This window comes from Daldinia vernicosa (genome assembly GCF_022497035.1).
Source record: "Daldinia vernicosa strain CBS 139.73 unplaced genomic scaffold F5Y00scaffold_14, whole genome shotgun sequence".
NCBI lineage: Eukaryota > Fungi > Ascomycota > Sordariomycetes > Xylariales > Hypoxylaceae > Daldinia > Daldinia vernicosa.
The window spans coordinates 307849-335668 of NW_025953930.1; the positions used below are offsets into that span (position 1 = coordinate 307849).

The 27820-nt window shown below is 47.1% G+C and overlaps 7 protein-coding genes across 7 annotated transcripts; 4 read left to right on the forward strand and 3 right to left on the reverse strand.

Annotated features, from left to right (window-relative positions):
- Nucleotides 1–2359: 2359 nt before the first annotated feature.
- Nucleotides 2360–3163, reverse strand: F5Y00DRAFT_232611 (uncharacterized protein). Its single transcript, XM_048007181.1, has one exon. The coding sequence runs from the start codon at nucleotides 3075–3077 to the stop codon at nucleotides 2736–2738; it is 342 nt and encodes a 113-aa protein (XP_047866463.1). The 5' UTR covers nucleotides 3078–3163; the 3' UTR covers nucleotides 2360–2735.
- Nucleotides 3164–4222: 1059 nt separating this feature from the next.
- F5Y00DRAFT_32958 (uncharacterized protein) lies at nucleotides 4223–6340 on the forward strand. Its single transcript, XM_048013488.1, has 2 exons — nucleotides 4223–4584; nucleotides 4661–6340. The coding sequence occupies exons 1-2, from the start codon at nucleotides 4449–4451 to the stop codon at nucleotides 5935–5937; spliced, it is 1413 nt and encodes a 470-aa protein (XP_047866464.1). The 5' UTR covers nucleotides 4223–4448; the 3' UTR covers nucleotides 5938–6340.
- A 1585-nt stretch (nucleotides 6341–7925) lies between these two features.
- F5Y00DRAFT_32960 (histone-fold-containing protein) lies at nucleotides 7926–9712 on the forward strand. Its single transcript, XM_048013489.1, has 4 exons — nucleotides 7926–8450; nucleotides 8510–8643; nucleotides 8711–8829; nucleotides 8902–9712. Exons 1-4 carry the CDS (start codon nucleotides 8178–8180, stop codon nucleotides 9327–9329), a joined length of 954 nt encoding a protein of 317 aa, XP_047866465.1. The 5' UTR covers nucleotides 7926–8177; the 3' UTR covers nucleotides 9330–9712.
- Nucleotides 9713–11181: 1469 nt separating this feature from the next.
- On the reverse strand, nucleotides 11182–15588 carry F5Y00DRAFT_32971 (MAP kinase). Its single transcript, XM_048013490.1, has 2 exons — nucleotides 11948–15588; nucleotides 11182–11885 (listed from the first exon to the last, which is right to left on the reverse strand). The coding sequence occupies exons 1-2, from the start codon at nucleotides 15501–15503 to the stop codon at nucleotides 11338–11340; spliced, it is 4104 nt and encodes a 1367-aa protein (XP_047866466.1). The 5' UTR covers nucleotides 15504–15588; the 3' UTR covers nucleotides 11182–11337.
- A 1218-nt stretch (nucleotides 15589–16806) lies between these two features.
- F5Y00DRAFT_232623 (DNA replication regulator SLD3-domain-containing protein) lies at nucleotides 16807–20716 on the forward strand. Its single transcript, XM_048007182.1, has 5 exons — nucleotides 16807–17321; nucleotides 17401–18120; nucleotides 18173–18912; nucleotides 18972–19519; nucleotides 19580–20716. Exons 1-5 carry the CDS (start codon nucleotides 17139–17141, stop codon nucleotides 20212–20214), a joined length of 2826 nt encoding a protein of 941 aa, XP_047866467.1. The 5' UTR covers nucleotides 16807–17138; the 3' UTR covers nucleotides 20215–20716.
- Nucleotides 20717–20733: 17 nt separating this feature from the next.
- F5Y00DRAFT_232624 (alpha/beta-hydrolase) lies at nucleotides 20734–22946 on the reverse strand. The gene is made up of 3 exons (XM_048007183.1): nucleotides 22241–22946; nucleotides 22019–22174; nucleotides 20734–21966 (listed from the first exon to the last, which is right to left on the reverse strand). The coding sequence occupies exons 1-3, from the start codon at nucleotides 22752–22754 to the stop codon at nucleotides 20882–20884; spliced, it is 1755 nt and encodes a 584-aa protein (XP_047866468.1). The 5' UTR covers nucleotides 22755–22946; the 3' UTR covers nucleotides 20734–20881.
- Nucleotides 22947–24451: 1505 nt separating this feature from the next.
- On the forward strand, nucleotides 24452–25632 carry F5Y00DRAFT_252230 (uncharacterized protein; the record flags this gene model as incomplete). The annotated part of the gene is made up of 2 exons (XM_048009916.1): nucleotides 24452–25006; nucleotides 25072–25632. 2 exons carry the CDS (start codon nucleotides 24452–24454, stop codon nucleotides 25630–25632), a joined length of 1116 nt encoding a protein of 371 aa, XP_047866469.1.
- Between the last annotated feature and the right edge of the window lie 2188 nt (nucleotides 25633–27820).

The following is a 27820-nucleotide window of genomic DNA, read 5'->3' on the forward strand; positions in this document are numbered from 1 at the left end:
TATCGTATAATATAGACGTGTAAGCCCTACATTAGCTGATTAGGTACCACTTGCAAGGTGAACCCTGAACCAACATTCCGATGGTTCGGAGAATTAATGACTTTGTCCGTCCCAACCTTGGAGAGACGGCATGAATTGGTAACAAGTAGCGAAAGGGAGAACGGATATTCCCATTTTCGAGCTTGCCATCTCCACAACTTTTGCTATCTTTAGTATATGTCCTCAAGTGCCAGCGAGACACGGTGGAGTATCTCTCAAAATTAAAGCAGTCTGATTTGTTCAAAACGTTCACCATTAATTTTGGTTGGAGATATCCTAGATAGATTTACTCCACCGTGTCTCGCTGGCACTTGAGGACATACACACAGTAACTACCTCCTAACTAACTACCTAACTAACTAACTAACAGGTACCTAACAGGAAATGCAAACTAACCCTTTAACTTGCTTTGCCTCATTCTCCGTATGCACATATCTACGAGATCAACAGGAGAGTTTTCGGTCTTCGGCTCAGCAGGCTGACGACAATTTAGGGTAGGTATGCTTTGACTTTCTAACAGACCTCTCGGCGGAAGCACACCCCTGACTAGCCAGTCGTAGCTGTAAGCCGTAAGTCGTAGGCATTAGAGAGAGCTAGAGCGTTAATCTGGAGATAATGAGCAATGACATCTACTCGTACGATAATTACATACTATGGGGGGGAGAGTGGCTGAGCTATTCGCGTACCTCAAGACGGACTCTTTTGGTTTGTCTGGAGAAAGACGATTATCATTTTATCTCTGGTGCAAGTATACGCGGCGATTTTTGCTTCATGTAGGTATTCCGTAGTTACTATGTATGAAATATCGGAGCTTGGACCACAGTCGAACTAGCCGATCCCCGTAAAGATGTAGGTAGGTACTTTAGCAAAAGTAACGGAGTTAACGGGATCGGTTGCGGTTAATTATGGGGGCTAACGTAACAAGTCTTTAACCTAGGTAGGTAGTTACATAAGATATTCTCGAGCTTCTAAGCTCCAAAAAGACTGGCGCGCGAAGTCTTCCGTTACATCGCCATCGACGCTTATTTCTATCGTGAAATTACATTGTGGCATTCGCCCAACTTATACTCTGAGCCTCAGGAGATCTTTTAAGCTTGACCGCTCTTCTGACCTGGTCATTTGATCGATTTTTATTTCTTTCTCTCTCAACACCATAACCGAAGCTCAGAATATTCTCGTGATGCTCGTAATAGGTAATAAACGGCCGATTCAATATTTCGGAGCCGACGACACTTCTGTCGATGCTCCGAGCATAAGTACATGTCGCATGTATCTACTAATGTATGTAGTTGGGCGAGGCTCATGTAGGTAGACTGGGGCACATTAGCAGCTCAACACACCAGGCCAATGGCAGCCGTACACGACGGCCGACTCTTGTTTCATCACCTGCGGGTTGAAAGCGTCAAAAACCATTCACCTGGGCTCAACCTACTGCTATTCGCCAGGCCGATTACACTAGATAGGTGAGGAGATCTCGGTAGCTTTCCTTGCCCGACAGGGTGTGTGTCGTAGTTACAATAGGAATCAGGAATCGAAGTAAACCTAGGATTAAATGTTCCGGACTATGGGGTCCGAAAAGAAGGGGATCGCCCAATGGTATAGCCCACACGAACCACCGAACCGCCAACGGAGGTTGCAACGCCTCCCAAGGTCGGGTAACAATTAAACCGAAACTTGGTTGTCGAGTCTTTAAACACAACATCGAAGCACGGCATTGTGGCTTGTTTCGACTTTTCCTACTATTGATGACGTACATATGTGTGTACGTATATGAATCTCTATTCGAGACAACGCCGGTTGTCAATCGAGATCTCTATTATCGTAGGAGTAGAAATCCGGCTAAGCCACCGGTTAGATATGACGAGACATTGACTTATACAGACCGATCCTAAAACAAAAAGCAACCATCTACATACAACCCCCGATATCGCTACTGACACCCGGAGAAGAAGATATTGACTACCTGTTAGTTAGAGACAATTATGAAAAGAGGCTGTTACATCTCGTCTGCTCAGGGCAGAACTCTTAACCTGGCCGAAGAGGTTGCACGATGCTAGACTCACATTTACGGACAGAAGCTCAGCCTGGTTAGCTCGCCCTTCCGATTCCTCATGCAGTGGCGAGCCAGCCAATGCACCGTAGAATCAGGACATGGAACGGCGGCGGGTTTCATTCACCCTACCCTTCCTACCCTTCCTAAACCTACATTAAGCCCAAGCAGGCAAAGTCGAGTAAGCAAACGCCTCCGAGACAAAGACGCACACGCGATCGACGAATCCCACGTTCACGATAGCACGCACGTTTCTAGCACGTTGACGCTCCGGAATGGAGGGGGGACGTCAGATTGGCCTGACGGACCCTGCCTGCCTGCCTAATATACTCAATGCGTGGGAGCGTGGGAGCGTGTAACCCGGTTCCCACAAGTTGTGACAGAGATGCCGATGCGAGGTCCCGTTTTCGGTAGTCGAGGGGAGACTTGTAAAAAGTCGCTCAACCCGGCCCCGAGAGTGCTAGGTACTATTCGCTAGATCCGGAGAACCCCTCCTCTCCTCCTCTCCTTCTTTTCTGGCCCTGCATACCTATCTATTAAACTCGACTGAGGCTAGTTTACTCACACCACCCCGCCTAATCCATGAGGCCCTACATACTCTTGGACGATGTGCGTCTTAGATCTCTCATTCGCCAGCCTTTATCATTTATGCCTCGCGTACCTGAATCTTAGGAGAAACCCTATGTACGAGGAAACAGTAGGTACTAACGCACCCCCAGAGTAGGTAGGTAGGTAGGTAGGTGAAGAAAGGCTGCAAGCCAAGGCCTTGTCTCAAAACCCGAAAAGAAGGGCCGCGAACACCTGGCGCCTCGTGGGCCGTGTTTCTCATTATCTCGACGTCGACTGGCCCCGCCGAGCTTAACCACACTTTTGAACAGTGTGTACCATGTATGTATGTAGTGTATGTAAGTAATCCGTAATCCCCAAATCGTAAATCGTGGGATGTGATGGGGCCAAGTTGGGGCCGGTTGGGGGAGAGAAGCGCCATACACTACGCTACAAGCAGCAAGCCTTCGAATCGAATTCCGTACTAGGAAATTCCTGACGGTTTGGGCAAAGTGTACCTTTGATACCGTACGGATTTCTTCGTAGGTAGAACCTATCTTTTCGCGGTCGTGGGTCTGACCAAGAAAATGCAACCCTTGCTAGGTTCTCTATTATCCGAGGGCGCCAACTCTAAGACTAAGCTAACCCCCTGTCTTATCTGGGATCGATGTTAATAATGTAGGTAATGTAGGTATGTATGCATGTAGAGAGGTATCATGGGGTGCAGCAATGTGCAGCAACAGTAGTTCTTCCGTGCGGCGGCGATCGTCTGCAAGCCAAAACCCAAGGTCCCAACCGCCTTTAATAAGGTCAAGGTGCTGCAGTAGATCAATTACGAAGGAATCTAGGTTCTAAATAAGTCCTTCGGGAACCCCCCCATATCGAGCAGCAATGGGCCTTCTTTTCTTCGCCCGTTTCCAGCCTCATCGACTTATTATCTTCTAGTTAGCTCTTGTCGATCGCTGTGATGGGTTTAGTATTAGTCTCTCATATATACCCACACACATGTTCTCGAAACAACCCGCGCGAAAACATACCTGGACTCACATACATTATACATAGGCAGTGTAGTGTATGTAAGTGCGAGCCTGCTTTTAACAAGGGGAAGCTATACCACACCTACGTCGTATGTACGCCGCACCAAGATCCACTCCCCTCTTAATTACAACCGCACACCCTCTTCGCCGTGCGCTGCCCACATTTCTCTACGGTATGGTGTGTTATTAACCCTTGTAAATTCGGTCTAGGTGAATGTCTCCTCTCCTCCACGCGAGTGGGAATATCAAGATCTCTTGCCCCCCCTCTCTCCGTCATTTCTCCCTAGCGTAGATTTCCTCTGCGCACGGCTCCGTTTCGACTAGCAGCAAAAAAATCACCCTGGGTATAGAGCTTTTCGCTCTTATACATATGGGTGGAATACCGTAATTTCGTATTTCTCCAGTCCTTCGTTTCAAGTCTTGGTCTCCAGCGGGGATTCCCTTCCCCTTCTTGCGTGAAGAGACCAACTTGCTGTAGACTGAATGTCAAGTTTATTCTTCCCTGTTTCGCCGCCCCTCGAACTCCAACAAGTTCTTGAGTGAGAGACGCTCATTAAGTGTTAGTTAATTTCTTCTTACCTGTTTCCCCTAACAATCCAGCTGCCGTTTTCTTTGTCTTCATTTCGCTCAATTCATGCCACGAATGCTTCATAACAGCCAGGCGGGTCAATGGCTGAATGTGACTTCTCATCGATTATTTACGTGATGAACGTGGTGATGAGCTTTGATGGCTATTCGCCCAGTTGAGCTGGGACTGATGACTGGAGACGCTCGCTATGATAATTTTTACGGTTTTTCTTTTACTGGGCTTACCTGGTGTAGCTCGAACTTCGCAATTAGATACTCGTCAGAATGGCCCAAGTGGGAACTCCTCGGTAGTCCTGCCATCGCCAAGTCTGAGCAGCCAGAAGGGTTCGTTCAAGGCAGACGGTGTTGATTTCCGTGATACTCAATCTTTGTGAGCCGGTTTGCTAACTTGTTTGTACAGAACCTTTGGCACCTTCACTGGTAGCCACTCCGTTACGGGTTACCACTCCGTCAAGCATCACGAAGCGGGAGCGTGGTCCACAAGGTTTTGACGGTATCGGTCTTCCGGGTCCGCCACCTCCGTCCGCTCCTGGAAGTCCGACTCCTCCAGTGGAATTATCGCCACCGGCAGAAAATCCTGCTAATCCAGTAGCGACATCGACTATTGTTGATGTTGAAACTGTGGTTAGCACGACTATACTCACTCTCGCTTCGCCAACTATTCCAACTGCTGTAGCTTTGCCCGAAACTCCATCGGCACAGCTCACGACTATCATTACGACAAATTCTCGGTCGGCGAGAATACCCTCACCAACCACTTTCCTTACTTCTAAAATCACGTCTAGTGTTACCAGCTTGACACTGAGTGAAAACTCTAAAACCGCAGCTATTGTGCCGAATTCTAACCCTGTTTCCTCACCTACCGGAGCAGTCACGATGACCAGTTCTACTCCGACTCCCAGCAGTGTCAGCTCGAATGATAACGGAAGTGGGAGTTCAACATTAACCATCGTCCTTAGTACGGTTCTGAGCATCGCAGGTGTAGTTTTGATTGCAGTGGCCGCTTATTTATGCACGGGAGACCGGCGGAGAAGATTACCAATGTTTAACAGAGGCATCACCCCGATCGGTGACGATGAGATAGCAACGTGGAAGTCGAATCGATCGGCAGAGAAGGTTAATAAGTTTACGACTCGGCCGACTCACTCACACAACGGATCCACGTCAACATCTACCAGAAGAGCCCCAAGCTTAATCCAATATCAAACCGGCACTCGACCGTCTCTCGAAGTAATATCGCCCAGATCGTTTATCGGCGACAAAAACAGCTTTGACTTACCGCAAATTCCCGGGGCTGTGTTAGCACGGGCACCGAACGCACGATCTGGCCTGACGGACGAGGCGGTTCCTGGAGACGATCCATTTTTACCAACCTCGAGACGACACACATCAAGATTGCATAAACTACCGCCGAATTCGCCGATCATGAGCAGTCGGAAAGAATCGCGTAGCAATAGTCTAAGAAGTTTTTCTGAACCTTCATGGCGGGACAGTGCAGTAGAAACATCGCCTCCTAGGGGTTCGAGTGAAGGCTTTGCGCGAAGCCATCGTATCTACTCGAATTCACCGCTTCCGCCGCCGCCAAGACTATCTTATGGCGAAAACGACCAATTTACGGGCCTATCACCGCCTCCGTCACGGCGGAATGAAAGCACAATCGGATTGGCTGTCGGCTGAGAATTGTGATCTGCCGTCTATCTTGATACCCAAGTTCGATCCCTGTAGTTTGTACATCCAAACCTTGGAGATTTACCGGGGGGTGTATCTAAACGTGCTTCGTCTGTTTCAGCCCTCGGACGTGCCTCAGGGAGTTAAGAATTACCGGCTCGACTATCCTTGCGCACCGCCGAAGAAACAACACACCATCACACACGTGGATCTTCGACGGAACGAAACTGAACAGAGAGAACCAAGTGCTCTTATCGTTCAGGTCGCTTTAGGGCCAGCATTGCTTAGGAACTGCATATTAGCTAGCCAATAGCAGGCCCTGGTACCTCACTTGTCAGCTTCACGCCCCTTTTCGATGCATTAACATGATGCCATTTTTTAATCATCCCGATTTCTAGCCTTCGTGGCACAACGCCGACAGCAACAATATATCATTTTAATTGCATTGTTTTTTTTTCTTAGGAGTTTTTGGGAACGTCAAGACGCGAGAAACGCGAGACACGGAGGATATACCCCGGATTTTTTATGTTTTACCCTGGAAGCTTGTTGATGAAGCATTATGGCACCCCCTAAGAGGGATTTGACAAGATGGCATTTCTGCATTGGGCATGGGAACAATATCTTGATGTTTTATCACTATGTCATTGAAGATATGACGACGTCGCATTACGAGAAGCCCAAGTAAAGCAGGGCGACAAGGCAGAAAGAGCCCCCCTATTGCTGCCCGAACTCGTTTAACCCACTAGGTTAAGGAGATGGGACTTTAGGGGCTTGAGCGGTATACTTACCGAATCCTCAATTCCCCAGCGACTTATTAGATTCGGATTGTAGATAGAACTACACTCGTAGTTGGCTTGAAGCCTCCTACTATTCCATTATAAAATTTAATTGAAACAAAGTGAAACATTATTCTTACCTTCATGTCCAGTACTAGTCTCAAGTTTTCGTGGTTGTGAAATTACATAGACTCGGTTCAAATTTCCGCCCGTCCGTCCGGAATCTGCGAAATGAAAGGCATGCCGAATCACAATATTGCAGAAAGGGAGGATGGGGCCGTTACGGAGCGGCCACAACTGGGGGTATCCCGGGGATCTCGTGGATCAGTGATAGCGATCGTAGAGTCTCGTGTCTGCCACGTTTTATTGCCATGTTCATCAAATTCGTGATTCATGCGTGTGATATTCGTCGTTGTGCGTAATCCTGTCTGTGACTACCGTTAACCTTGCAGCCGATCAAACATTCTTCCCCAGGGCGGCAGGGCGGGTTGCTTAAGTGGGTATGTTTTAGGCGGTATATTCCGCTGCCGTTCCGCGTTCCCTTATAAGAGCATGGCTTTGCCTTGCCTTCCCCGAGTACCGGTGATTGATAGTAACAAATATTAATATTTATATGTTTCATAACACGATATCATCTTGCTCATTTCCTTTATGGTATGTAGAGTTGCTGAATGTTGCTTTGAGTGTGTGATTAAAACTCCGAAATAGATATAACTAAGTCTCATCATAGGCTGGCTGGTATGATATGAAGACTGAACCTCATTGGGTTTATTGGAAGATTGGACTGTTTAAGGTGGCTAGATTGAGCTTATCAAAATGATATCCTATTGAGCCCGGAATCTTGGAGCGGTCTGATAGTCTGAGTTGTAGGTGGTGTAGGTAGGGTGGTTTAAATGCTACGGTTTAAGGCCTATGTAGCTTGCCTTAACTAAACCACCTAGTAGGGAGCATTGCTTTGATGCTACTCATAGAGTGGAATAATTATTGAACATTAATAAAAAAGGACAGTTTAGATATTTGCAATAGAATTGATGTTAAGAAGATTAAAAAAAATAAAGATCGCGATAATAGTAGAAAGAGGAAAGAATGAGAGAACTAACCTATGTAGCAGCCAGCTAAGGTTACTAAAGAATAAAGTTCCTTCCCAACCTTATTAACTTACGGAAGTCGCCTTCAAAGGCGACTTCCGTACATAGAAAGCTCTTTACGCGTCTGGAGCGCGTCAAAACGTGGGGCACGCGCTACTAGTGGAATAATCCGTAGTTACCTGTGCTACATACTAACCGTTAGTGCTACGTACATACCGTGCAATATAACCAATTGTACCTTTTCCATCCTTCACTTCGACATAATCAATTAAGCAAGTCAAGTCAACAAGACCTGCGTAATAGCCAGTGACGTCTTCCTCCGATACGGCTTTTGCACCCCAATTGCACGGTCTCCCCCAGGTCCCAGGTGTACTAACCTTGCACCATGCCGCCCCGTAAAACTGACAATGCTCGACAGAGCAACTTATCCATGGCTCAGTTCGTCTACGATGGCTCCGACGCCGATGTCGATACTTCTTCAACTTCCCTCCGCCCTATTCTTTCTGTTCCTGCGCGATCTAAGCCCGTGCAGCCCGCGCAGCCTCAACCCACACCCTCGATAGAGATGGATACCCAACGACCTGCAGAGGCTGCATCGCCTACAGAGAAAGATAAGGAGAGAAAAGATAGCACGTCCAAGGACAATGTTACCATTGAGGTATGCGAGGAAATAACTTGATCGCGCGAATCGTGACTGAGCATTTGATTTTATTATAGGATGTCACCCTTCCGAAGTCAATAATAATGCGCCTCGCCAAAGGTGTCCTGCCTCCGAATACTCAGATCCAAGCAAATGCTATCTTGGCCATGAGCAAGAGCGCTACTGTATTCATTAGCCACCTTGCTAACGCGTACGTTCCTACATAAAAACTGAAGCTTTTGGAAAGGGTTTATGTTAGATGTCTAACCCGGTAATAGAGCAAACGAGCACACGCAAAGCTCTAACAAGAAGACTATCATGCCTGCCGATGTATTTGCTGCACTCGAAGACATAGAATTCCCCTCCTTCTGCGAAACACTAGAGGCTGAATTCAAGAGTACGCATTAATCCCTGTCTCGCGTATTTTATACGACGCAAGCTACTAATAACTAACCTACGCAAACTCCAGAGTTTAACGAGACCCAGACGACAAAACGTAACACCTACCGCAGGAAAGTAGCTGCTGCGAAGAAGGCCGAGAAGGCTGGTGTGGATCCCAATTCCTCTATCATGTCCACTGCCTCTACCGCAGCCGCAAGCCAGCCGGATTCAGCAGGGCCACGCGCCTTGAAGAAACAGAAGCCTAACGCGCCTGATGACTCAGCTATGGACGTAGATGTTGGCGATGAACCGCGCGAACATAGTGACGCTGAGACGGAACCGGAGCCAGAGCAAGAAGAGGATGAAGAAGAGGAAGAGAACGAGGGCGGTGAAGAGGAGGAAGAGGAAGATGAAGAAGACGAGGAGGAGGAGGAGAAAAACGATCCCGACCGCCTAGAGGACCGCGAACCTCGTGATGATCACGACGACGCTCTAGATGACGGAGATAGTGACTGAAGTGACAGCGCAACTCAAGTCTGCCAGGAGTGCGTTTGATCACACCGAGCCACACGCGTGCTGGGGGATGTCTAATCTATGTACCATTAAATAAGGGAGACCGCTCAGGGGACTAGCCTTAGAGTGGATATCACCACGCAGAGAACTAGGGTATACCGACTCCCTATATCGCATGTATCTTAGGGTTCGAGCGGAAAACACCAAGAAAGATTTATGCTCTCCGGGATCAGCACACCGACCCCTTAACACGAGCGTCAGTCACATCACGCACGCCCCTATTCCCAGCTGCAGTATAGGTAGTCCGATATTCATTAGGTACCAATCGGACGAGATAATTGATACGGCGGTTTCTAATTCTTTTCATCTAATACCGTTGTAACTGATTGGCGTGTGAGAAAGAAAATTTGTTTATCCGTGATTGTTGTTGTGTTTATATTTAAGGAGTTGTTGATTGATGCCTCGTCCCCGTCACCGTTGCAGCGGCGTGACTGTTACATACTTGCCTGCTTATATACCTAATATTGTGCTTATGTTACCTTCCCAGCGTTCATGCCAAGCGCTTTGGCTTCTTAGACATAGTTACCAGGTAGGTTAGGTATATTTCATTACCTAACATATCTCGGTATTGACTATAAGCCAGGGTAGGGTGGCTCTAGTAATGCTTGAGATGAGATCATACGGTGATACTTCGTTTTCGCTAAGTAATTCTGTTCGAACCTTCGCAGCGGAAGGAGGAGACTTGCTCTTCATGTACATAAGACACCTAGGTATGTATTGTTTACCAACAACTCTACAGCCACGGGCAAGCCCTATAGTCAACATAGACCATCTAGCCCACTTACCTACTCGACAGCCTCACATACATGTAGTTAACTATAGCCACACATGTAACACACCAATACATCGAATCAAGACATCCCATCCCCCCTTTTATACGTACATACTACGTAAGTAGAATCATCATCACGCGCCATCAGAACGCCAAAGCGGCTTACGCGTCCCGCACCGCGCGGCGCCCTCCGTCTCACCGCGGAACGCCCCATCGCCGAGCGTATTTACTCCGTACTCCGCTCTACTTCGGGTAGTACCATCGCGGAGTGCTCTCCGGCCGGGGCTGTCGTATAGGGTACGAGGATACCGTCGTGAAGAGAGAAAAAAAAAGCAAAAAGCAAGACAGTTCGCATATAATACTAGTGAGACAAAGGTAAAACATAGCATGGATGCAATGTAACCTTCTCACGTGGATGCCGAGATAAGCATTACAGGGTATTAGTTAGTTGTAGTTATAACATATATACGTAAATACTTCCAACTTCGCCGGTACTGTCCTGACCGACCGACCGCATCGGTTTCCCTTCGGGTAAGTGGTCTACCTAGAATTATTATATAGTAACATCTTGACTAGTATAGCAGTTTGCCGAGTAAATAAGTATAGCCCCGAGGCGTCCTTAGTTAGTTCCCCATCATACAGCCCGTAACGCCCAAAAATGCCGAAAAACAAAAACCACTCTCGACTCCGTCGCTCATGCAGCCGGACGTATGAATCTCAAGTCGTTACAGTAGATCTCAAACATTGTTCTGCCGTCGTAGTCGTATTATATATAACCCCATACAATAGGTTTCCCTTATCCCCTTTCGTCCCCTTCATACCGCTGGACAATCCCGCATCATTATGGAGTCTCAAGGTCCGCTATTAGGATGAGCTGGGACCAAACTCTCTTTCCAGAGTGTTAAATAGAAATTTGCTAGACACGGCTGATTCAGATTCCGCTCGTGCCCGACTGACGGATTCTCTAATATGAGCCCTTCTTGCAGACTCTTGTGCCGCCTGCATGCTAGTAGGGGGAAGCAGCCGGCTACTCGCGTTGAATTCCCTGTCAACGTACGGCGGAAATGGAACCGTAGCATTATCACCTGGCGCAGTCAGCATCATCTCGCTGGGCGGCGAGATCCCATCCTCTTTCGTTTCTGTAACTTGAATTGAAGGCAAATCTTCAGGCCTATATTCCTAATAGAAGCCATCTCCACCCACACTTCCCCTACTTCCCGAAAAAGGATGTGGTGTGCTTTGAGCCGAGTTGCTGCTGGTGTCGCTTGGAGTCGGTGGCTCGACGACTTGGTTGCGGATACACATGATCCATTCGTGTTGAAGTAGTTCGACAGCGCTTGCTCTTCTTTTCGGGTCTCTGACAAAGCACTTGTTCAAGAAGTCGATTCCTTGCGCGCTTAACTGATCTGTATTTGGAAGTTGCGGGGGATTGCCTTGAGCAATGTTATACATAATCGCCCACTCATTATCGAGGTTTGACCACGGTCGACGGCCCGTGACCATTTCGAGAATGACACATCCAAGCGACCATACGTCTACGGCTCCAGCGCGCCCTGGATTCTCGCCCTTGATAACTTCGGGAGACATATACATAGGCGTGCCTGTCATTGACTTATTAGGTTTCGTGGCGGATAAGCCGTGTACGAGAGTGCGTCCTTGTCGGGCAATAACCTTGGCGGCGCCAAAGTCTACGTACTTAATGACGCCATTGTGGTCGAGTAGGATATCTGGATGCTGTTTAGCATGGGGTTGTTTAGGGGGCGATAATGAAGTTGGGGGAGGGACTTACTCTCTGGTTTGATGTCACGATGGGCGATACCACTTTCATGAAGGTAAGCAAGACCTTCAAGAAGTTGTAGTGCATAGACCATGACAACTTGTTCATCCTCGATACGACCATGCTCCAACAGAGCAGCCAACGAACCACCTGAGCAAAACTCCATAAAAATATAGACCCTATCGCGATGCACTTCGATACCGTGGTAGGAGACTACGTTGGGATGGTTAAGAACTTCCAAAACGCCCATCTCGTCTTTGATTTGTGTTGCGATTTGCGGTATCAATTTGGGGTCTTGCAGTCTGATCTCCTTAACAGCCATCAAATGACCAGTATCTAAATTCATAGCTGCATATACGTTACCAAACGTACCACCACCGACGAAATGTCCTTGTTGCCATCTCATCGTGACATTCGTAGCAGATGATGACAAGTACGCTAGCGATCGATCGACTTCGTTGGAAACCTCAAGCACCCGTCCGAGTCCTTGTCTTTCTTCGATATTGCGTCTCTGCACTTCGTCGATTTGAGCGAGTTGGATTAGACGCTGCTCTTGTTTATCTTTGATGGCTGCTTCATCATCAAGCATGCGGTTCTTGTCGAACCTCTTGAATTGTCCAATGAGAGTCTCGATACGGTCGCGCTCTAGTTGTGCGGCTTGATTAGACTTGGCACCCAGAATATCAAAATGCGAAATGAGAAGCGACATGCACCCCGACACTTTGGCGCGTAATTTTGCGTATTCGTCATCCCCAAGTCCTAAAATTTGTCGGCCTCTTGTCATGCCCATTGCAAATTCTAGCGCAGGTACAGCCCAGCGGAAAGATTTGCGATCAGTAACTTTGCAATCGTCGCAGATGAAGCTAACCCAGTCTAAACTAAGTTTGGTGAGCTTCATATTGTTCATTTGCCGCCGGTTGCTATCCATATATAGGAGCGATCTCTGGCCGAACTCCGTGGCGAAGACGAAGCACGTCTGGATTAGATCTTGGCAGTCAAACCCCTTCGTTTGCTTTCGGATGATCTCAACGCTGTCCATGAATGTGTTAGAAAGCTTGAAGCCAACCTTTCGAATTTCGAATAGTCGAGTATTCACTTTGTGGAGATTTGAGCGCGCTTCCACAATAAGATCGAGATGCATATCGATTGTTTCCAGGAAGAGTTTCCTCGCGTTCGCCAACCGGTCTTGAGATCCATCTGCGATTAGACGCATTTGGCCGAGCTTGAGGTCAGGCGACTCAATATTGAGAGTCTGAGGACGCCTATTACCAAACCAATGTAATGGAGCCTCTGGACGGAGTATCAATACGTAAGGGTCCGTGGGGTCTTCTGAGATCCGCTCGTGGAAGCAAGTTCGTAGTATTGACAGAACCTCATCGTCACGACCTATGAGAGCTGGTGATGCTATGATTTGAATGCCATCTACTTCGTCGACAAGGAAGTGCCCAGTGACCGAAAGTCGTTCGTACAGGGACCTCAAGCCCTCGGCGCCAAGGGCAATACTCATGTCTGACGCGTTCTCATAATGCTCGCTCAACATCCGCGAGAACCGTTGTAACATCCTCTGTCTAACTCGTACTGTATCCAGCATTTGCGTGTACCTCTTGCTCATGTCGTCTGGGCTCTCCTTAGGCTTTCTCTGAAGCTCACGCTCAAATGTCTGGCTTAGGCGGTTTAGAGCTTTGTATGTGAGATTGCTAAATTGCTCAGCGACTTCTATGTCACCTCCAACGAGATGTTGACCAATTTCGTTAGCGAAATCCCATTCTTGAAACAGAACTTCGGCCTCCTTAAAAGTGTTCTTATTTCTGCTAAGCTTCCAGTTCAACATCTTGAAGTAATATTTCAGGGCATCGAGTACAACCTGATCAAACGACTCATCAATACATGGTGGTAGGTTCCACCCGGGCTGGGGCTGAGACACCATGAGATTTTCCTGCTTGATGCGGATTGCAAGCTTTAGTAAGATCTCAAACTGCGAGATCATCTGGTCTTGAAGAATAGGGGTTTGCTGTGTGGTCTCTTTCATTTTTCTAGCATAAGCTACTCTAACCTTGATAATTTCCTCGATCAGCCGCGAGGGAAAGCTGATAAGGGTGAGTAACTCCTCAATATAAGGAGGGAGATGTCGTTTATGGAAGGCCGCGGAGTTCATAATGAGGGTTTCTTTAGCCTTGGCAATAGTGGTTGAGATCGGCGTTAGCATGCTTCTTCGGATGAGCGACTTGGTCTTTAGGGCGTGTTCCTGCGTTGCGGTCTCGTCATCTTCGTGCAATGACCTTAGGCCATCCTCTTTCAGAAGACGGTCTAGAAATGAAGTTTCGTCACTTAAACCATTGGTACTTGGCGACCTCTGCTTCGTCCTCTGGAAATCGAGGTCCTCATTACCTACCCATTTCTTAAGAATTGACAATTCGGTATTGATCATTTCATTGGTATTATACCAAGACATGACGACATCGTAGACTTCCTGGAACGACTGAGACGTGACTTGCTGGTGCGCGATTCCCATCGCCTGCCACGAGGGATATAGACCCTCACACTTTTCTATCTTCTTCACAATGTCTCGGACTTGTTCGATGGCAGGTTTACCAGCAGCAGTTTCACCTTGCACTTCGAACCGAGTGATCTCGTCAATAGTTCGGTCGAGGTTCCCTCGCGCCTCTTCGATTATTCTCCGCTGGACGGCAAGGGACCGGCCTGTTATTTTCGACCTGATTCCGAGCCACAATTCGCTCTTGTAAGTAGACTTTCCACCTGATAACTCAGATGTACCAATAAGCCGCTTTTTCTCCTGTTTTACAACATCACCGGTCAAAACTGCTGCTAGCATACCGTGCCACTCTAGCCGCTCGCGGTTCGCTGGATCCTTGATATCATCCTCGGTAGGTTGCGTGTCGTCGATTAAATTTTGGAACATTATAGTCTCGTCATTAGGGAAGCGGTCGTCGAAGACGCCTTCCGAAGAGGGGGTCTCGCCCTCAGACTCTTCATCAGAATAGTCGACGCTAGGGGTGTAAGGATCAAAATATCCATTAGGAGTACGGTCTTGGCGTATCATGCGCAGGTACGCGGGCTCTTGATCGCGGAACTTATCGGCAGGATCTCGTCGTCGTGATCCAGACCGCGTCGAAGTAGAGATGAAGGCGGGTTGCTGGGGAGGTCCTCTTTGGGGAGCATAAGTGCTAGAGGGAGTGCGCGTCACATGGGGTCTTTGTTGTTGTTGCTGCTGTTGCTGTTGTTGTCGGTTACCGACACCATTCGCGACATTATTAACGTTCACTTCGGCCGTGGAACCTCGTGGTCTCCCGACATTGTTGGCAACCGAATTCGGGGCCAGCGATGCCATAGAGCTCGTAATACTGCCATCTCCATATGGGGCGAGAGACCCCAATTCGTCCTGGCGCTCGAGCTCGTGCGGATCGGGTGTATAATCTTCGGATGAGCCCGAGCCATCGGAATCGGTGGAAATGGCAATAGGCTGTTGAGGGTTAGACTTATTCTGTGCCAGCTCGACTTCGCTCTGGGAGAATCGAACGGCGCGTGGCGATGTTTCGGCGGCGGACATGTCGAGAATTGACGAATGCCACTCGCTGGAACCAAATCCAGAAGCACAAAGGTTTAGTCAGTTTGTCATCCGGAGATACTGGCACTGGAGCCAAGGGAGATTAGAGGTTTAGAAGATGGGAAAAGTATGTATTAAAAGCGACAATAAGGTTGTAATTTGGTTAGTCGCAGTCAAAAACAAGACGCCAAGCAAGTCAGCTGGCAGCTATACACGATAGACCAGGCCGGGGTCATCCATGAGGGAAAAGCCCGAAAAAGCACTTGAAATTGCAAGTGGACGAAAGTGGACAAAACTTCTTGACTCGGGCGCTGCAGGTTCCCACTCAGTCCGATCCGACACCTTTTAGTCGACTCTACTGATTTATTCGAAGGGTAATAAATTGATCGATCTGATGAGATGACGGAAATTAACTTCATACGATGGGGTATTTGATATTTTAGGACTAATTGCTTGAAGATCAAAGTGAAGATCAAATATTAAATATCCCGAGCCTTGAAAGTAGATGGAGCTTTAGCTGCACGATGGCGACAATGGCATCAATCTACATGTACGTAGATAGAAGTAGTAGGTGGTCAATGGTCAGAACGGTCAATGTAAGATCAGAGGAATCAGGATAATCGGTAATAATAAGTTAGAATAACTCTGCCGATTCAGAAAACCTGCATAAGCGACTCGAGACTAAAAAAGATGTAGCATGGAAAGTTGGAGTTGATTGGTTGGGCGGCGAGGTGACAGCGGCGTATGAACTTATCAGGCAGCTAACCAGCTAACCAGAAGTAAACTAGCAGGCTAGGTACAGGTAACACAAGCTTTGTTAGAGCCTTGGAGCTAGAGCTCCGCTGCCGTGTTACAGTAAAAGTTCAGCGGACGCGCACATTATTACATATTATTCTTACTCATTTGTAAAGGAGAGCAATGTACGTGTCTAGTGGCAGTTTCAGAGTGTGGAAGTACAACGCCACGATTCCACTATTCCGGTAAATGATCTCCAAACTGATATTGTTCCAATATAAACATTCCATGTAGACAGTAAATCGTACAGTAGCGTGTACGGGTACTATGTACTTAATGTATGTAATATGGAAATGCCGAGATAAAAATCAAACGACAACCTATTAAAGGATTCAACTTGCTAAAGCGCATCATTATTATTTTCTTCGAATTCAGGTGTTAAGCCTGTAATAAATAATCAACTTATTCCAATATGGCAATTACCTACCTAGGTACCTAAGCTAATTCAGGTAGCTCTCGGCGGCATCAGAAAACATACGCCACCGATGAGGCCTCAATTTCTATGTACCTAGGTACCTCTGATATTCTGTGTTGTGGCTTACGTACAGGGGCAATTGGAGATAACGCCTGTCTGGTTTATAGGTATGTACCCCTCATCGCGCAGACCGTGTAGGCCAAAACGCGTGAAGTCATAAAAAGATTTAGTAAATTGATCCGTGCACCTTTTCTCCTTTGGCACATTGAATGTACTTACATACCTCTACTTATCATTTATGATCGACTGGGTACATATTGGTGGTGGTCTTCATTTTGTCACAATATAGACTTTATAGTGACCTCATTTTGCATCTTTTCCTTTTCCATTTACTTTTAAGATCATATATACCAGTAAATGGAATCTATATGCCTTCAGGAGCTCTAGGTTCAGACGCGTCGCGTCTACCGTTCAGCAGCATCCATATGCCTTCATCTGATGTCCGCCTTGACCCCAGTCATGGTAGTCCCGCGGATGGCTCCCCGAGCCTGAAGCACAAAAGGGATGTCGAAGCTATGGAAGAGCTCCTACGACCTTCAATTGTAGTTAAAGTAGGTCAATCCGTCTTACTACTTCTACTTGATGATATTTCATTTGATGATATTTCATATCATCGCTAATCAATTACAGCCACATCCCCCAAATATCTCGATTAAACCTCGTAGCCTTCAGCCTCTAATGATTCTTCCTCGTGAACATCTTCAGCTCTCATTCCTAGATCTCTCTTCGCCATATGGAAGTTTCGAATCCTCACGATATTTCGAGTCCAAGATTAAAGTTCTAGAACTGGAGAGTCGCATAGGATCCCGTCCTGTTGTTCTTGTTGCCCGGCTAGAATCCGATAAGACCCTTTACGTATTAGAACGTCAGACGGATGGATTGTATACTCTCTGCCAATTTGGCTCCTGGGTGGACCTTCGGGAGCTTCAGCGGCTTGCTACGGTCTCGTACACCCAACTTATCGAGAAACGGACCAATACTTTCATAAATTCCAATGCATCGTACCCATTGACTACTCCCCACCTGCACCACGAGACTAAGAAAAGGAGACTTGCTATAGAAGCCATACAATCTCTAGTAAAGAAGCCTGCGAGATCTCGTTCTGTTTCGACGACATCCCAACTTATTCCACCCGTACGGCCACATACGCCTAGCCAAGACAATGACGAGTCGCAGCCTGACATCGCCCAAATTTCCCTAGAAAGTCTATTCACCGAGAAGTCCGAATCTCAAACTCAGAGCCAGGTACCAAGCGCCCCTACAGTGGGCCAGTTGATGACGACGCCAACTGCAGAGGGTATATTCGATAATATTCGTAATCAGTATTTTGAATCTCTTTATCATTCAATGGTAGGCTCCTCGAGTATATTTTGCCTCGCTAGTTGTCTAACATTTTCCCTAGGGTTCCCTAGCATATTTTGCGAAAGGTCCTCTATCTCGAGCACGTGCTGCTTTTCATCTGGATTGCGATTCAAATCTGGATATGAATGATCTCGTGGACTTTTTGAAAAGTCTTGTTATGACGACCACACAGATCGACAAGAAGTATCGGGAAACAATTCCGGACCTAATTTCTAAGATGAAGCCTATCTTCCAAGACTCCGATGTTGAACAAGGTAACGCGAAGATGAAGAAGCGGAAGACTAGGAAGATGAAGCTTGGCAAAAATGGATTGTATCCGATGGAGCATGAACATATTCAAAAGTGGTGGAGTGCTCGCAAGCCTGAGTTCAAAGACGATGAAGCAATGACAACAACTGAACCGCAGGATACTAAGCTTCAAGTAACATGGTTGCGTTCGAGGGAGACGCAATTGCAAATGATCATCATACTCGAAATCTTAGCATTAGAACCATTAGTTCCGTCTCAGAATAACCAGGACTCACAACTACCGGGCCTACCTCTCGAAGAGGTTCCTGCTGAAGCACTCAAGGATAGCTCTACGAAGAAACGCAACCGACATAACTTACCGTCACTCGTTGATGTTCACGCGGACCGACTATGCATTTGGCAATCTACTGCATTAGATGAGGTTAAATTGCCGGATGACACCCAGGTGAGCACACAGTTAGAGACGCAGAAGTCGTTAAAGGCTACATCAGACCCGTTGAAAGATTTCTGTGTCGATATAATCGTACCATTGTAAGAAAGCCCCTTGATTTATGAGAAATCATTGATAGGTACTAACATTTACCCAAAAGCTTCTCTGCAAGATTACCGGAAAAGTGTGATTCGATCAACCGTAAGCTAGGTGGGCCAGTCATGATGCCGCCATCGAAGCCTAAGTCGAAAAACCTAGAACACCCAGAGCCAGTTGTAAAATCGAAGCCGAGATCTAGCTCCGCAACGAAGCGTCCAACATCCAAATCATCCAAGACACTTGAGAGTGTTCTTTCTAAGGAGACCGAGAAGCATCGTCGAAGCATGTCACGTGGCCCAAGCGGAGTGATAGCATTGATGAGATCCGCATCCACTTCCATGTTGAAGCGAGAAGCGAGTGAGCCATTATCCATCTCAAACATCCCCAAAGCAGACTCTATTACATCTAAAGACAATACATCACGTGCACCTTCATTGGTGCCCATCAAACGAAGATCAGAAGGGGAGAGGGCAAAGAAGGACGCTTTAGTTAAGGCGGAATTACATGACGCGATATCTGCCCTGAGACGTCCTAATAGGGACGTTATCAGTAAGGCCATGGCCGAAGCAGACGAGAGACGTGCTATTACTAGTCTCTCTCAACTAAAGAGTAAGTAAATGTTGATTTCATTTTACCTCCCACTTTCGTATGATGTTAACCTACCTATAGAATCGCGAAAGCCGACTCAACACAGACCCCCCGACGTGGTCAAGGCAACTCCTATCGGAAAGCGTTTCAAGGATGTACTAGGCATGAGCGCCGGCAATCAACCAAGTCGTTCTCGAGTTATGGGGCCTGCTGAACCAAGTAGTACACCCTCATCTTCCTTGGTTCCTTCTTCGGCGCCAAGGAAACGTACTTACGAAGCAGCATTTACTCTCGATAAATTCCAAACCTCTCCCCGTCCGAAGACCTCGGCAGATCAGGTTCAGGCAACCCCTGCCAGGCCCTCGACCCTTAGGCAGAGCTCTCTGCTTTTCCCCGAGGTCGATGAGACAGATATTCTTGCATCATCACCTATCGTGGCTCGGAAAGTGTCCATGATGTCCTTCCGCGATAGCGGAATTGAAATGCCTAGTTCTCCTCCTGGTGCACTCGCAGAGACTCCAGTTAAGCCTCGCACTGCACCTATTCCACTAAAAGGGCTTGTGGCAGCTACACCAATTAAACGGAGGATCCTTGATAAAGATGTTGCCAATATCGCCGATACTAGGAAATCTACTAGTGATGTGAAGGAGCCCGAGAGGAAGGTTTCGATTTTCGAACGGTTGGGTTGGGATGATGATTTTGATGAACTTGGTTAAGGGGTTCTTGTACCAGATGATTCAACGCCACTCGTTGATGGACTTGGAGGCAAGTCGGATTTCAAAGCTCATGTAAGCAGTGGAATGACTAATGATGAAAGACGAAACGATACGACCGCATTAAAGGCGTCTAGATAAAGCAGCATTTCGAAGCATTGCATACTAAAAGAGAGTGTAGAGAGCTAATGATATACTTAATAGAACCCCAAATTTTCATTTACACTCCTAAACCCCTAAATCCAAGAATAACATATAGGATATAGATGTCCCAAGCTACCTACCTAGGTAACTTGAAGCTCGGAACGATAATGGAATATGAAGTCTCGGAAGTAATTCATTGAGTCTTGTCCAGGATGGGGCCAATACTCCCACACCTAAGAATATGTTTCTTGTCATTTACCTATGTCATCGACGCCATCGATCTTACTCTCTAAAGAACAGGGGTTTACGAGGATTAAATAGCGCAAAAGGCTGTATCTCAAGTCAAAGCTCTTGTTAATCCGATGCATTTATCTATTCGTATACTGAAAATACTAACTGGTCCCGACCTAGCGCAAGAAAGTTTGGGTTCGTAATTGTCAGCTCTACATGAATATATTATGATATTAATTAAGTAGAATTATATGGATGCGACTTTATGTAGGTATGTAGTTATGTAGCCAATAAATCAATAGTAAAGCTTATTGATGATCTCCTCCGAGTTGATAAAAGCACATCTCTCCTTTAGCTTCTGTGCGGCTATTTCGGGCGTGGAGCCAGGACCGTCAGTGGCCGAGAAACCCTCGCTTGGCCCTCCGGCAACGAATACCGAGAACGTCCCATCGGAATTGCCTTGGCCACCCACAGGAAAAGAGGGTGCGAATCCTTCGAACGTATCGTGGCCCTCGAGGCCCGGCACTCCGCGGCTCGTGAATGTCGACCATGATCGTGAGCCACGGGTCACAAGACTATAATCTTCGGGAGTGGGATTGAACGGGTAGTTAGAGACGTTGTAGTGTGAGATGTTCCCGAAAATGTATGCAAACTCGGATGTGTGGATGGGGCCTAACCCTGATATACCGTCCGTATATGCTAAGATGGGATCTAGGATTGTCTGATTCCAGTCGTATAGGTAGACGCTGTTGCCCTTAGCCGCGAGCGCGGCTCCGTAGTATACCGGCTCGCATACCATTAGGATATCCCGAAAGATGCGCGCCGTACGGTAGAATTCACTTGATAGGTTAGCTGTAGGGTTGGCAGCGAATTCAGAAGATGGATATAATGAGATTAGCTTGTCGATATTGGCGTCGCTCACGGAAGAGATATATGTCTTGATAAAACTGCGAGTGTCCTGCGGGGTGGAGATACTGGTGTCCGTAAATAGGGTTAGGTCGTTGTCGCACCAGCCCATCATGACCGTTACGTTGGCGAATCTCCCTTCGGCTATAAGTTGGGACGGTGGAGCGGGAAGAAAATCGCCATCGACGACTGGTAACCAGATGTCGCCGATATTATGGGCGATGTCGGCTTGGTACGTCGCCGCTGATGCATTCAAGAGAGTATCCATGTCTAGATCCCGTAAACACGCTACTGTCTCTGGCGAATGCAGAGCACTCGTGTTACAGCTAACATGATCCACGACGAGCTGCAAGGCATCGATGGTGAAATTTGCTGTGATGCCCGGCTCTAGGGCTTGGCTTTCGCATATTCCCTGCTGGAACGGAGCTGGCTTGCTTCCACCATAAGCCATAATCTGCATGCCGACGGCGAGACCTGTATTATCTGATTAGAGAGAGGCTGGATAATAGACTCGAAGACGACTTACCTCCAGATGATTGCCCGTGGATAGTTATCTTCTCGGGATCGCCACCGAAGTACTCGATGTTGTCGCGAACCCACTCAATAGCGAGCCGCTGGTCTCTCAACCCGGCGTTCTCGGAACCCTCGGCCTCAAGAGCATTGGATTGTGCGAATCCAAAGACTGGATATGGTTGTGTTAATATTGGTTATGTCTCACCTGATTTACTAAGGGGCGCGTGTTACTTACACCCAAGACGATAGTTCATCGCTACGTGAATGATAGGAAGTCCGTTCGCGACGGACTCAAGGATCATGCCGTCGGGCGCAGTAGTAATCTCCCGGTTCTGACCCTCCCAAAAGCCGCCGCCATAAATCCAGACTAGAACCGGAAGCCGGTCCCCGGCACGCTGGCACTTGGGTCGGATCACATTCAAGTTCAGGCAGTCTTCCGATATTTCCGTCGTGTTAGTCAATCCTAGCGGGAGGAAGTCATTTCCTAAAGGCTGGGGACACGCGGGGCCATAAGACACGGCATCGATTATGCAACCCGACTCTGGCACGAAGGCTCGCGGCGGCTTGAATCGGTTCGGGCCGCTCGTGTCTTGCCCGTACGGGATATTCAGGAACGCCTCGACACCATTGCGATCGAGTCCACGATACGTAACATTGTTCTTGGTGTCGACTACTTGCGGATTGTTGCCCGCGGCTGCAACAGTGTCACGGCCTAGCAGCAACGCGCCGAAAAAGGAAAATGGTCGCATGATTCCTCCGCTGGTTATAGTCTATAGATCACTGCGTACCTAGGAGGTACCTAGATAAATTTCTAGAAAGGTAGAAGAGAGACGTTTTTATTCATTGTTTACATACGATATCGGTAAGACATCACCCAAGATAAGAAGGAGCCTAAGCGACGCGACGAGCCGCAATTCAATGATATCGCATGCATGCTGTCGTCAGCATGTTGTGAGATCATAATGTGGGAACGAACTATGCCTTATGTAGGACATCGTGGCTTTCTTCCCTTATAGGCTTATACCAAACGCGATTATCGTAGACATGCACCAATTAGCATATGGAATACGAATGCAAATCGGGGGTTTAGGTAATATGGAATTATTACTCCATTACGTGATGTACATAGTAGCATCGAAATGAGAAAAAGACATCTAAATAAGTATAACAATGCTGGACTCAGCGGGATTATGACAGGTTCAAGGTTCACTTTTGTTTAAAGTACTAGAAGATGTAAAGATGAGTATACGAATTGTCTAATGTATAACTTTGGAAGATTAAATATATAATTGAGAAGTAGATCCTAACCTTGACTTGTAATCGGAACCTCGATGCGTAACAACTAAAGCTTCTTTTCAATAACGACTTTAACAACCTTTACATACATCTCTGGTTACACATCCGGGATTAACACGTGAATCGATTCTTTAATTACGTAGTGGCGCTTATTCATCATCGCGATCTGCTAAGGATTACATAACTCACCGGATAATATTTCATATGCCGCATCCCCATCTTAATATTTTTGACTTACTTAAACAACTACTCGTTTACATACCTAAAGTAAGTAATACTCACCCCGGGTAATTGAGAAAAAGAAAAGGTTCCAGACTTGAACTGCAAAAGAACCCGGCACGATCATTGGATATTTCCTGTCCATGTTCTTAGATCCGTAATGCCATTGAACAGTCTCTATTCACGTGCCCAAGCTCGCATCGCGGTAAGGGGTCTAGGTTGACTTTGGATAGAGCCAACCAATGGGGCTTCATCTCATCAGACGCGGAAGGAGAGAGATGTATCAAAAGGACCTGCCGGCCAAGACTTCGCCAGGATCAAGAAGGTTCTGGTTGTGAAAGCCGAGACTTAACCTAGATGTTGTACATGGGGGATGGATCATGGGCTGCACAGGCCAATCCACCATGGCACGTTGCTCTATTCTCGTCTCTGATTGGTTCTTCATTAACTTCAGCCAATGTCAGAGCTCTAATTGATCGCGTGCCTCGAGTCGACACCATTCAATGCTTCGACGACCTCGATGAAACTTTTCACCATGTCCAACGTACATCCAGACTCTGTCCCCTCCCCAAGTTATCTTTTTATGATCGGAAGAAGCAGGACCTCATTACCGTCTTCATTATTCTCTCCTCCAACTTCTTGCTATGGTTCTATGAGCAAGGGAGGGAATCTCCTTATCGCGGCAAACATCCCTTGTTACCTTACGCCTACGTGACGGCCTGATCTAGTCACCACTCGCGGCGACGCCCAACTTTCGAATTTGAAACCGGGCCTTTAGCCGAGCTAGAAATTGAATTGCAAACCTACTCTGCTTAGGCTGGCCGGCTTTCGAACGTTGTGTCTCAGATAGCATCGTATCAAGCCGCCTTGTCGTGTGACCACTAAGACAAGTAGTTCATTAGGCCTTCATTCAAAAATGACGAGCCTAAAGATGCCGCCAACTCCGGCGTCCTCTACCGAGATCAAGGGACAGGACCATTCACATCAGCTCTCCACTTTGCAGATGTCTTTTGAGCTGCCTCCATCGGCCATAGGGCCAAATGCGAAATCCCAGCAACCCAACTCCCGAGCTAAGACGTCACCCGTATCGCCATCTACCAAGACGACCTACCCGGTCCAACCAAGCGAGACGGTCAAGTCGAGAAGACGCTCGTCTGCCGCGCAGAAGGAGACGTTTGCTTTGCCTCCTCCGCCGACGAGATCTCGCAGGATCATTCAGATGAAGCCCCGTCCTCAGGAAGAGCCCGTTGAGCAGCCCTCCCTAGATAAAACGGCACCCGCCACCACCGGCAAGAGTACCGCCGGTGCCGGGTCTAAGAAGAAGCAGCCATCAGCAACTAGCGCTGCGGGGAGGAAGATCGCTAGGAAGACGGCCCATAGTTTGATTGAACGCCGTCGGAGGTCCAAGATGAATGAAGAGTTCGCGGTGCTTAAAGGTTTGATACCTGCTTGCACCGGCGAGATGCACAAGTTGGCTATCCTTCAGGTACGTCCGTTTAAAGATATTAGATTATAGCAATAGTTATTTCATATTAATCTTTGCTCTTTCAGGCTTCTATCGAATACGTGCGATACCTCGAAGATTGTATTACCAAGTTGAAAGAGCAACACCATGATCAATCGGCCACACCAGCTCCATCTCAGTTTAAGCTCACCCCGTCAAATGACGTTGACGCGTATGATATGGACGAGGATAAAGATGACGAGGAAGGTCAAGAAGATGTTGAAATGACGAGTTCGGAAGCGCCATCTCCTATTTATGCGCAGACTCCTGCTCGCTCTAATCAATCGTCTATATCGCCGGCGCTAGTGGCACAAGACGCCCGAGGTAGACATCACTCTTACCCGTCCATCCCCACCGAGTATCGCCATTACAGTTATAGTGGACCTTCTAATAATACCTCCCCGGCCTTTGGTCCTCAGGGGTATCCACAACATGTGGGGATCGCATCGACGTCGCATTCAACTCTGGCCAGTCCGGCTCTAAGACCGCAGCAGGAGATAGATCAGGAAGCCTCTGCAGCACTTCTAATGCTCAATGTGGACCGTAGGGGAATGGCTAGCAGTGGTTCGGGACGAGGCATGAGCGTCAAGGATCTGCTTAGCTCATAAGCCATATTGATTATGCCTTGGTGTGACCGTATATTATACTTCAACAGTCTACTCCAGTGTGCGAGTTCAATTTCGGCGAAGGTAGGATTGGTTTTGATCGGTTGGGTTGGTGCGGCTATCTCTATTTGCATTTGCATGGGCGGAAACTGGGGGCTTACGTACACGTCGGGTGTTGGGGGTACGGCATAGATACCAAAAATCGCAAAGGGTATACTGTGTCAAGGTTGTTATGTTGTTTGATAGATTGGGTTTCTATATTCTACAGTAGTATGTAAAGGAAGCGGATGTACCTTGCAAGGCATATGTCGACGCGTATGCATTGCCTAACAGGATGAGGACAGAATATATATTGCCTGTTATACATATAGAGCAACCCTTTAGGCTCGGGTTTTTTCACAAGGTTGCTGCTCGACTAGTGTGGAGAAATAATGTCATCATAAAAGTAGAGCAAGGGCTTCGAATGTATTTGTATTTATAAATTTGAGAAACGTTACTGTACTATAACTAACTGGCTAATATTTGAACTGACAGGTACCTATATGTGTGTATTATCCCGTGATATGGAAATATACAATATCATTTACGAGTCCTATATGCTAGATACAAGATAGGTTGAATTACCTATTAGGCACGCATTAAAGTACCTTACTAGAACAACCCTCTTGCATTCCCTTTCTCGCCCCCGTCGACCGGTCGCCCCTATTGATGGCGTGTCGTCTCAGATATGACAAGCAGTTGTTGCCTGGCGGACCGGTACCTACCTACCTACCTAGTTACCTGGCAACGAAACTGAACGTATATATAACTGCCAATAACGCCCTTTCCTTCCATCTCTTATCAGCCGCCGCCTGGGTTCAACATGGTCGTGGCCTAGCGGTTGGTTGAGGTAGAGTCAGAAATAATCCCTCGAGGGGGGTTTTTCGTAAGACTTCCGGGTTCGAGCCTAAGGCAGGGCGGCAGGCAGACCAACTGCTCAGGTCAAATGCCGTGGTTCGGATTCTGGGTCCTAGCTTTTTTGTCGGTTTTATTTATATTTATTGTTCTTTTTTTTCACGAAACTTTTTCCCCCTTGTTGTGTGTGCATTTAACGGCAAAGTTGGAACCAGCGTTAGACGACATACAAGTTTGATGGGTGAACGTCGCCGCTCTGGATACTGGATATAAGTTTACCGTCTCTTGTGGTTGTATAAGCTCATCGTAACTCTTATAGTTCTACTTCAGGTGGCGGATCTGTAGAAATTGCTAATAGTTCTTTGTGATTTACCCCTTTCTAGGAAGGGGTAAAAATGCCTTCGTCTCGAAATAATAGAAACTCGTTACTTACTCCTTGTTAGGAGCCCAAGCTGTCAGAAAATGACGGGGTCAGAGTTTATTCTAGAGAGAGGAGGGACTGCCTCGGGCTTCTACATATTTTAATAGACTACCGGACCCTCATACTAAGGCTTCGGTAGATGGCATCTTTATATTTCCTCGAGTATTTGTTTGGTTAAAAAAGTCCTTCCATCTTTCCCAGCGTCTCCTTGGAAATATTGTTTCTCTGCGGCTGGGGCATAACATCTATCATCTTTAAACATACCTCCTATATAAATGTTATGTTACCCATTGTCGAAAATATTAATAGTTTAATAATGATATTAGGCAACATCGACTATCTCTTTAAGACCCAAACAAGGGTCTGTAAACTAGCGCCATTCGCTACCAGCTGATTTACTTGCCTTCTCCATCAAAATTGCATAACTTTAAAGTCAACCTTCGAGCTGGGCCATTCATCAAAACATATCACTTAGATCTGTATAAAAACGGCTGGTAGCGAACGGCGCTAGTTTACAGACCCTTGTTTGGGTCTTAAAGAGATACATAATGGTCACTTCAGCGGAACCGTATTAGCCCCATTTTATGAGCTGTTAGGAATCTTTCGTTGCTGTGAAGAAATACTCTTGTCACAGCTCAAATCATACAGTGCGGAAGTGCTGGTCTTGTATGCGCGCGTGAATTTTATTAATTCGAGGTTCCGGCTATACGGATAGCTATTTCTGACTAGTATAACCAGGACAAGACTTTCTAATACTTGGTGTTCTTGGCGGACCTCCTATATAATATCGTTTGACATCGGTGTATCCTAGCTCCATATTTATGATGATTCGTGGGTCTATGACACATTCTTCTCCGGCCGTAAAGTCCGAGGACC

Coding starts and splice junctions, on each gene's coding strand:
- F5Y00DRAFT_232611 (XM_048007181.1), bottom strand. CDS start 3,077: ATGGCGCTTCTCTCCCCCAACCGGCCCCAACTTGGCCCCATCACATCC.
- F5Y00DRAFT_32958 (XM_048013488.1), top strand. CDS start 4,449: ATGATAATTTTTACGGTTTTTCTTTTACTGGGCTTACCTGGTGTAGCT. Junction 4,585..4,660: donor AAGTCTGAGCAGCCAGAAGG/GTTCGTTCAAGG, acceptor TTGTTTGTACAG/AACCTTTGGCACCTTCACTG.
- F5Y00DRAFT_32960 (XM_048013489.1), top strand. CDS start 8,178: ATGCCGCCCCGTAAAACTGACAATGCTCGACAGAGCAACTTATCCATG. Junction 8,644..8,710: donor ATTAGCCACCTTGCTAACGC/GTACGTTCCTAC, acceptor ACCCGGTAATAG/AGCAAACGAGCACACGCAAA. Junction 8,830..8,901: donor ACTAGAGGCTGAATTCAAGA/GTACGCATTAAT, acceptor CGCAAACTCCAG/AGTTTAACGAGACCCAGACG.
- F5Y00DRAFT_32971 (XM_048013490.1), bottom strand. CDS start 15,503: ATGTCCGCCGCCGAAACATCGCCACGCGCCGTTCGATTCTCCCAGAGC. Junction 11,886..11,947: donor TCGTGACATCAAACCAGAGA/GTAAGTCCCTCC, acceptor AACAGCATCCAG/ATATCCTACTCGACCACAAT.
- F5Y00DRAFT_232623 (XM_048007182.1), top strand. CDS start 17,139: ATGCCTTCAGGAGCTCTAGGTTCAGACGCGTCGCGTCTACCGTTCAGC. Junction 17,322..17,400: donor GACCTTCAATTGTAGTTAAA/GTAGGTCAATCC, acceptor AATCAATTACAG/CCACATCCCCCAAATATCTC. Junction 18,121..18,172: donor AATCTCTTTATCATTCAATG/GTAGGCTCCTCG, acceptor CATTTTCCCTAG/GGTTCCCTAGCATATTTTGC.
- F5Y00DRAFT_232624 (XM_048007183.1), bottom strand. CDS start 22,754: ATGCGACCATTTTCCTTTTTCGGCGCGTTGCTGCTAGGCCGTGACACT. Junction 22,175..22,240: donor GATGAACTATCGTCTTGGGT/GTAAGTAACACG, acceptor AACCATATCCAG/TCTTTGGATTCGCACAATCC. Junction 21,967..22,018: donor CCACGGGCAATCATCTGGAG/GTAAGTCGTCTT, acceptor CAGATAATACAG/GTCTCGCCGTCGGCATGCAG.